Raw genomic sequence first — 9880 nt, 5'->3', positions numbered from 1 at the left:
CGTCCGTCCGTGTAGCAACATCGCCCCCTACTGCAAACACTTGGCATGACCCTACAAAAACCTTTAGACTCAGTGACGCTTTCCTGGCTAAACAAGTGTAACATTCCCTTATAATTCCCTCAGATAGCTTTTAATTAAAACATTTAAATTAATGAGGCTTTCCTGGCTAAACAAGTGTAACATTCCCTTATAATTCCCTGAGATAGCTTTTAATTAAAACTTTTAAATTAAAATTTAACTCACAGCGGCCTAAAGCCTACAGCTAGGCCTAAAGCCTCGAACTACGCCTCAAACTCTCCCTTCGTATCGTACCCCCGCGTGTGTGCAAGGGAGTTAATGTTTAACAATGTTACATTCCCTGATGCTTCTAAATAGAAAATTTAAATTTAAAGCTTTTACATAAATAAAAACATTTTAATAAAAAATTAACTCACGGCGGCCTAAAGCCTACAGCTAGGCCTAAAGCCTAGAACTAGGCCTCAAACTCTCCCTTCGTATCGTCCGATTAGGTGTAGCAACATCGCCCCCTACTGCAAGCACTTGGCAGGACCCTACAAAACCCTTTAGACTCAGTGGGGCTTTCCTGGCTAAACAAGTGTAATAATACATTATGTTTATATTCTTTGGTTATTCGTTCCTACCAGCCCACCCCGCAGGGTCCTGTTAAGCGACTGTGTTAAATAAGGTCACTTTGTGTAATCACCATACAGCAGCCTAAATGTACAGCGCTGCACATAACACTGAACTGTGGATGAGATACTTCTTCATCCTTGCTCTCAAGAACGCATTAAAGTTACATGGGCACAAGTCTGGCTTGGCTTATCCAACTACAAATAACATTCACAATAATGCAAGTGGCAGGCTTCGTTGTTAACTAGGCCTCATATTTATCATAACAATTTAACAGCATTATAAAGGCATTTTCAGCATTATAACGGCAATCTTAACATTATAATAGCATTCCCAGTATTATAGGAACATAAACGAACTTAAAGACAATGCTTCTTAAAGTCCCACAATAAACATGCACCCGTCTTCACTGAGACGCGAATTGTGCCTCCATTTTGTACTCTGTGTAATGGCTGACACCCCTGCCTGGCCTCGTAGCTTCGAGACCCTGAACTCGTAACTTCCTGGTCACGTGACCAAACTCAACACCATCATATCAGGAACTTCCTGTGTAAACACACCCCCAGATCTGCCATGGGGCAGAACAACATATATTTGGGGAATATGCGAAATGGGGGTCTGATATGCGAACTGGGGGTCGGATATGCGAACTGAGGGTCAGATATAGCAATTGGCAGTCTGATATGTGAACTTAGGGTTGGATATGCGAACTGGGGGTCGAATATGCGAACTAGGAGTTGGATATGCGAATTGGTAGTCGGATATGCGAACTAGGGGTCTGATATGCGGCCCAGTGTCTGATATACGAACGAGGGGTCAGATATGCGAACTGGGGTCGGACATGCGAAGTAGGGGTCAGATATGCGAACTCTTCTTTCATATGGATTAAGCGCAGCAGATTAAAATGTAATTTTAGATTGGTTATCCACTTAATCGTCTGTTCAGAAGCAGAGTGGATCTCGTCTTGTTCCACCTTTAAAAGAGCGAAGACAGCAGCTGCAGCGGAGTGTTTACGATGTGGGCGATGGTTTGTGATTCGTGGCCGCACTCGCAGGCCGTCGAAGCTTTAATGTGCCATTTATGCATCCGTCAGTTTATGGATGATGTTCGTGTGGATTTTCATCTTGTTACTCAACTGCTCAACGTGTTGCCTAAAAGTGAGACTTCGATCGATAACCTTTTCACGGTATTTCGGGAGTGGGTCGTGGGGTGATTTCTGCTGATAAATAGAAATAATTCCTGTAAATTGTAAAACGAGATGAATGACACAATCACTCAAAATGATCCTGGTCTTCGTGACTCATGCATGTGAAGTTCGAGTGACTTTTCTAAAACCGAAATTGGTGATGAAAAATGCTCCAGGAAACACGAGGTCGTGCGAGCAGCGTCTGTAATGCGCGCGGCCTTTTCATTGCGCTGTGCTGATGATGTTGTTCACTATGTTGGTGATGAGTGATGATGACGCCTAAGTAGATGTACGTTGGTCAATGCGGATCGGGCGCGTGAATTGGCGTGGGGTTCGCGGAGTCTGACCTCGGGGAAGGCTTCACAAGTGACCCTCATGAAGTGCGCAACATCATGGGTGATCTTCACGAGAACCAAAGCGCCAGCGTGGACTTCCAAGCGTTCATGGCCACGTGGACGGGGATCGCCGTGGCTGGCCATGCCCCGTTCCAGGATCGTGTGTTCCTCACCAGGGGCCCCTACGGCCCGCCAATTGTTGCTGGTAAACCGAAATAAATATCTTTAAATTGAAATGAAAAATAAAATCGCCGGCAAACTGGTCGGTCCTGTTCTTGGTGAATCGTGCATGTAAAGTTGGGAATCGGCGAGTAGTGGCTGTGGTTGGCTCTTCTCGTGACGAAAATTTGGTTATTGGCAATGGCGGGGGGCTTCACGGAACCCCCTAGATTTGCTCGCCCAATAAAGAGCAACGAGCATGGCACTAGCCTCACAGATGTTTGGCAAAATCAGCCTTTGTACGGTTTCAAAACAGGTCCATGATGGGTGGCACTTCAAACCCAGTTAGCTCCTCGAACGGGTACATCCCTGGAATATATGTCATTCTATACAAATAGGGGTAACACTTCCTTTTCCGTTCATGATGTAGGCAGATCTTGGAACAAAAATGGCGGAATATTAAAGTTGGCAATCTCACACCTGACGAGTGATAAGGAAGGGTTTCTACCGGTGTGCTCGTTCAGGCTGAACGTCTAATTTCTTGGAGAGACTAACTACGACGTAACCTTGTCCCAGCCCTTGCAGACTGAGAGCCTTCGGATGGCAAGGGGCTATGCCGACGTTCAGATACAACTCTATTAATATTTGAGGGGAATTGCACTTTAACCAAAGTTATTCACTGGAATAATTTGTTTCCCAAAACTTTGAAAACAAAGGCATAGAGGGGAGTGACCGCCTTTAGTAGTTAGTGATCCAAGTTGACGTGCGATGGGAATTGATGAGAAAACGCGAGAATCGGCAGTGAAAGCCCCCAAAGCAGAGCTCGTGGTAAACGAGCTGAGAAAAAATTATGCACAAGGTCGCTATGCACCTGGAGATCTCTGCTGGAGGCACCCACAGCTGGGAAATATCACTGTTTACGGAAGCTGGCTAGTTATTGAAAGCAGAGCGAAGTCACTAGTGAAAGGTGGTTAAATAAACGTGGAGTGGTTTTTGGAAAACCGGATTTGATAAAAAATAAAAGAAAAGCAAGGTGGCAGTGTAAATGAGTTCTACCGGAAACGCAAAATCGTGGCAGCAGCGTTTAATGCACGCGGGCTTCTCGTCAAATGTTCGCGATGAATGGTGATGCCGGAGGACAAATGGGTTGGATAATGCGGCTCTGGCATGTGAATTGGCGTTGGTTACCAGAGTCACACCAAAAAAACTGCACGTACTGCGGGAGCCCCACGGCCTGGAGCCGCGAAGGCTCGAGGCGGCGCTCGGGTCCATGGCTCGAACGACTGAGCGCACGTAGCTACTGCTAGGGTTTGATTGTGACTGGGCTTTTCATGGCCACAATTGCATGTTTGCTGTTCACATAGCGCTGAGCAGAGTGATTGGTGCATTGCCTGTAACAGAAACTGTTCCCGCTATCATGACTGCAGGGTGGGTGCGAACCGGATGAAGTGCGCAAAATCTTGGGGGATCTTCACGAGAACCAAGGTGGCAACGTAGACTTCCAAGCGTTCATGACCACGTGGACGCGGATCATCGTGGCCGGCCATGCACCGTTCCAGGTGCGCGTGTTCCTCACCAGGGGACCTTATGGGCCCACCCATTGTTGCTGATAAACCGAAATAAATATTGTAAATCTGAAACAAGATGAAGAATAACACATTCCTGCGGAGGGAGCTGGTAGGAACGTTGGGTTGCTCGGTCAATGGCCAGGGTTAACGGCGGCGTGGTGTATTCCGCAAATATGCCCGACTGTGAGGGCGGGCACAAGCAAGCGTGAGTAGGTTAAACGTTGAGTTTTATAAGGGCACCACGGGGTGACCAGCCCCTCCCCACCCAGCCCCACCCCTCCCACCCCCCACCCAGCCCCACCCTCCCCACCCAACCCCTCCCCACCCAGCCCCTCCCCACCCTCCCCACCCAGCCCCTCCCCACCCAGCCCCTGGCCACCCTCCCCTCCCCACCCAGCCCCACCCTCCCCACCCAGCCCCTCCCCACCCTCCCCTCTCCACCCAGCCCCACCCCTCCCATTTTTGGATGCACGACGGACGGATGGACACAATAATCCCCTGTGGGCTGGTGGAACCAGGAGGTTCCTACCAGTGAAATGTCTAGCCAACTGTGCCCCCATTGCAGTGACTCGTGTGCGTGAAGCTGTGGAGTCTGTGGGCGGCTGACCTGGTTTCTGAGATGGACGCAAAATAGTCGGTCACTAAGCATACTGGCGATGAGGAAAACCATTTTTTCACACTTTATGTTGTTGGCGAGTTTAAAGAGGAGTCCTCGGCGCCAGACCGTGTCGTATGCAGAAAACAAGTCTATGAAAGCCTATGGGGCAATGTTAAGTGATGGGAAATCGGTTTCCTATCTTTTTCCATTGGCCAATTTTAAGATACAGGGAATCGGTTCCCATAGAAAGTCTACGTGCCAATGTGAAGGGATCGGAAACTGGTTCCCATAGGAAGTCTATGGGGCAATGTTAAGAGATAGGGACACACGAAATCGTGCCAGCAACAGCTGTAATGCACACGACTTTTACATTGCGCTGGGCTGATGATGTTGATAACGATGTTGGTGATGATTGATGATGTTGGTGACGATGTTGGTGATGAGTGATTACGCCACAGGAGAAGTGCGTTGGGTAATGCGGATCTGGCACGTGGGTTCCCCGGAGTCTGACCTCGGGGAACGCTTCAGAAGGTTTGCTGCTGAAGGCGGAGCACAGAGAGACCGCGCTCGAGTTGCGATGTTCCCCGCAGCTCTGGTGGCTACACTGCTCAGAGCGCCGATCCATTCCCACTCAAAGTGGAGTCACTCAGCGCCAATCCCAGTGTGGTATTCATGAGATGGGATAGGGAGTGCGAGATCTGTGTTCCGTGTTGTAGGGATATGACGCGACAACTGAAACGGTCCTGCCTCCCCTGCCTCTCATCCCATTCACCAACATCGACTTACCACAGTGAAGAGTGGTCAATCAACACCGCACGAATCAAAACATTAGAAAAGTGAAATGTATTTGATTTAACCAGATGACATGAAAACTCCAAGAGACCAGGAAAAAGTCTCATTTGCAAGTGACGTGGATCACCGAAATTGCAAGAAAAACAAATTAAAGTACTGAATAAATAAAATAGCAATCTGACCAAAACAACTGCGTCACGAGAAATCCAAAAATATTGCACTAAAATAAATGTTAAATTAATTATTTGTCGCCTCAATCGGCTCAAGTAGATTATAAATTTAGAAGCGATCGTAATTCGCATTGGATTTGTGATCAAGTTTTCCGGCAAGAACGGTAAGTGGCGTCTTTACGACAATAGTGAACATCACAGAGAAAGTCAAACTCAGCCACCCTCCTCCTCATTATCAATCATCATCGTCACTGCATCTATCATCACCATTACCTCGCAAGCATAAGGGACTCATCTCATTGAGCAGATGCGCGGGATTGGTCAGAGTCGCACGCGGAGACTCGATGAGTCATGTGACGTGAATAAAACAGGTCGATACGATGATGATTGACATCCACAGCTCAGGTGCATACAATTATGAGTGACGTCACCAGCACAGGTGAATGCGGTAATTGGTGACGTCGCCAGCATAGGTGAGTATTTAAACCCCGCGCGAGGCGGCCTTTGTGGTTACCGCTGATCTCTGCATTTTGGTGAGCTCTGTCTCGGCGTATTGATGCTTGGTGCACTTGCTGTAAGGGAGTGTGGTGAAAGGCACTGGTTGTTACAATAGGGTCCTCTGTTCGGGTTGTGGTCATTCTTTCGCCTTATCTTTTTTCCTGTTTTTTCTGGCTGTTCAAGGCAGAGGACTGCCCATGATTGAAATATGAATAAACTTTTAAATGGGCGTATTGAGTACGGAGGGTCCTCGTGGAGTCGACATGTGTGGATTCCTCGCTGGGAATCTTCTCTGCTGCTTATACTCGAGCATTGGGGCGAGATTGAGGCATCTGTGTTAAAGTTTGGCTCCTGATTTGTGAAGCCACTTCATCTCGCGGCTCTTGTTTTGCCATGAACGTAATACTCGTGTTCTGTGACTGGTCACTGCTCTTAACCAGTGTGGATTGTGTACACTCCTGAGATCTGAGTGGTAGGGTATTGGTCGTCCAGTCCTGTGCCTTCCATAGGTAGTCTGCTGCAAATGAGGACGTGGGGTGGTTGTAAACTTGACCACTTGGCACCCACCCCGTGTGGCTTATGCTGGTGATTTTAGCTTTCTCGTGTAATGAGTGTACATGTTCATTTTAAAGAATCTCGTGATGCCTTCATCTGCCGCCGCCATGGAGGATTTGAGCGCTGTCTTGGACATCTTTGTGCGCGAGTTCTGCGCCAGCTGTGAAGGAGGCGCGGGGAGCATCTCCATGAGGAAGCACGTGCTGCAGAATCTGCTCGTGAAGCACATGCGGCCCTACCTGGCGGTGGGTTTCCTGCGGGATCCGCGCGGCAGCACCGCGCATATGTTTCTCGAGCCGTTCGCGTCACTGACTGCGTCTCTTCGCACAGCCGCTCGGCTCTGAGATCGCCCACTTCGGGAGCCCCACGGCCTGAAGCCGCGAAGGCTCGAGGCGGCGCTCGGGTGCATTGATTGAATGACTGAGCGCGCGTAGCCACTGCTCGGGCTTGATTGTGACTGAGCTTTTAATGGCCACCATAGCATCTTGTTTAGTATTGCTGCAGCACTGAGCAGAGCTATTGGTGCATTGCCTGTAACAAACGGTTCCCGCTGTCACGACTGCAGGGTGCCTGCCACCCGGATGAAGTGCGCAAGATCATGGGGGATCTTCACGAGAACCAAGGCGCCAGCGTGGACTTCCAAGCGTTCATGGCCACGTGGACGCGGATCCTCGTGGCCGGCCATGCCCCGTTCCAGGAGCGCGTGTTCCTCACCAGGGGGCCCTGTGGTGTGCCCATTGTTGCTGATAAACCGAAATAAATCCCTATAAATATGAGATGAATAATAAAATCGCTGGCAAACCGGTCGGTCTTGGTGAATCGTGTGTGAAGTTTGGAATCGGCGAACTGTGGTTGGCTCTTGTGATGCAAATTTGGGTACTGATGGTGGTGGGCTTCATTGCACCTGGGTTTGCTCGACCCAAAAGGAGCAACGAGCGCGCCATTCTCGTAAGATAATCGGGCTTTGTTAAAAATTAGGTCCGTGATGGGTGACATTTGACACCCGATTAGTAGCACCCCGAGAACGGGTACATTCATTGAATGGATTTCATCTATACAAATAGGGGTAACCCTTCCGTTTCAGATCTTGATGTATTGGCAGATCTTGGAAAGAATGTTAGAGCGGCCAGTTTTACACCGACGTGAGCGGATTATGTAGGGTTTTCTACTGGCGTGCAAATTCAGGTTAAAAATCAAGTTCCTGGAGAGACTAGCTATGAAGTAACCTTATCTCAGCCCTTGCAGACTGATAACGCCTGTGACTGAAATTAAAGATGTCCTCCATCCTCCGATGGCAAGGAGCTATGCCGGCGTGCAGATAAAGACTTTTAATATTTGAGGGGATTCTCACTTTAACCAAAGTTATTCACACGGCATTAGAATTCGTTTCCTGAAACTTTAGTGGAATAAAGTTGGAGGTGAGTGACCACCTCTCGTAGTTAGAGATCAAATCTAACGTGCAATGTATTGATGTGAAAACGCGAAAATCGGCAGGGAAGGTTTTAAGCTGGAAGTGTAGTAATCGCGCTGAGAAAAAGTAGAGCACAAGGTCACAATGTACCTGGAGATCTCTGTTGGAGGCACACAGCTGAGAAACATCACAAGGTGTCCAAAACCTGGCTAGTTATTGACAGGTGAGCAAAGTCGCAATGAATGCGGTGTTTAAATGAACGTGGAATGTTGCAAAAAAAGGTGGCAGTTTAAATGAGTCTTGCAGGAAACGCAAAATCGTGCCAGCAGCGTCTGTAATGCACGCGGGATTCTCATTGTGCCAAGTTCGCGATTAATGGTGATGATGCCAAAGGATAAATGGGTTGACTAATGCGGATCTGTCACGTGAATTGGTGTTGGTTTCCGAAGTCTGACCTCGGGGAAGGCTTCAGACATTTTGTTGCAGAAGGAGAGGCCGCCCTCTGGTGGCTCCACTGCTCGGAGCCCCCACTCCATTTCCACTCGAAGTGCAGCCACACCGCGTCAATCCCAGTGCGGTGTCTATGAGGGGCTAGAGTGCGAGATGTGTGTTTGTATTTCAGGGACATTACGCAACAACTGAAATGGTCCTGCCTTCCCCCGCCCCTCATCCCATTCACCAACACCGATTTAACAGTGTTGAAGTATGGTCAATCAGCACCGCACGAATAAAAACATTAGAAATGTTTTTATTTTGTATTATCAAATGAGATGAAAAGAGACCAGGATAAATACTAATTTGCAAGTGACCTAGATCACCTAAATGACAAGAAAAATAAAGTACAGAATAAAGCAAATAGTAATCTCACCATAAACTGCGTCGCGAGAAATAAAAAGAAAATTGCACTAAAATAAATATTGAGTTATTTTTCGCCTAAATCGGCTCAAGTAGATTATACATTTAACAGGACCCTGCGGGGTGGGCTGGTAGGAACGAATAACCAAAGTATATAAACATAATGTATTATTACACTTGTTTATCCAGGAAAGCCCCACTGAGTCTAAAGGTTTTTCTAGGGTTTTGCCAAGTGTTTGCAGTAGGGGGCGATGTTGCTACACCTAATCGGACGATACGAAGGGAGAGTTTGAGGCCTAGTTCTAGGCTTTAGGCCTAGCTGTAGGCTTTAGGCCGCTGTGAGTTAATTTTTAATTTACATTTTTTTATTATTAATGTAAAAGCTTTAAATATAAATGTTTCTATTTAAAAACATCAGGGAATGTAACATTGTTAAACATGAACTCCCTTTCACACACGCGGGGGGGGGGGGGGGGTACGATACGAAGGGAGAGTTTGAAGCCTAGTTCTAGGCTTTAGGCCTAGCTGTAGGCTTTAGGCCGCTGTGAGTAAATTTTTAATTTAAATGTTTTTATTATTCATGTAAAAGCTTTAAATTTAAAAGTTTCTATTTGAAAACATCAGGGAATGTAACATTGCTAAACATTAACTCCCTTTCACACACGCGGGGGTACGATACGAAGGGAAAGTTTGAGGCTTAGTTCTAGGCTTTAGGCCTAGCTGTAGGCTTTAGGCCGCTGTGAGTTAATTTTTAATTTAAATGTTTTAATTAAAAGCTATCTCAGTGAATTATAAGGGAATGTTACTCTTGTTTAGCCAGGAAAGCCTCACTGAGTCTAAAGGTTTTTGTAGGGTCATGCCAAGTGTTTGCAGTAGGGGGCGATGTTGCTACACCTAATCGGACATCAGACGGGCGGACAGACGATATAATCTATTGAAGGCTGGTTCACTTCGTTCCTACCAGTAAAAGTGACTAGCTTATATACCCGGCGTTGCCCGGGTCAAAAAAATGTTTCATAACTACTCTTAAAAAGTATAACAGAAGTGCGTGTACTGACTGTGGTGGTACCTGTTATGATTACAGCAGTGCATGCCGACTGTGGTGGTACCTGCTATCACTACA

General features: G+C 47.3%; 1 protein-coding gene across 1 annotated transcript; it reads left to right on the top strand.

Moving 5' to 3' along the window:
- The first annotated feature begins 6574 nt into the window (after positions 1–6574).
- LOC133353999 (protein S100-A1-like) lies at positions 6575–7251 on the top strand. The gene is made up of 2 exons (XM_061570561.1): positions 6575–6736; positions 7057–7251. The coding sequence occupies exons 1-2, from the start codon at positions 6578–6580 to the stop codon at positions 7249–7251; spliced, it is 354 nt and encodes a 117-aa protein (XP_061426545.1). The 5' UTR covers positions 6575–6577.
- Positions 7252–9880: the final 2629 nt, after the last annotated feature.

This window comes from Lethenteron reissneri, chromosome 45 (assembly GCF_015708825.2).
Source record: "Lethenteron reissneri isolate LAM-NWPU_2019-01 chromosome 45, ASM1570882v1, whole genome shotgun sequence".
NCBI classification, from domain to species: Eukaryota; Metazoa; Chordata; class Hyperoartia; order Petromyzontiformes; family Petromyzontidae; genus Lethenteron; species Lethenteron reissneri.
This window is presented reverse-complemented; position numbering and strand designations above follow the sequence as displayed.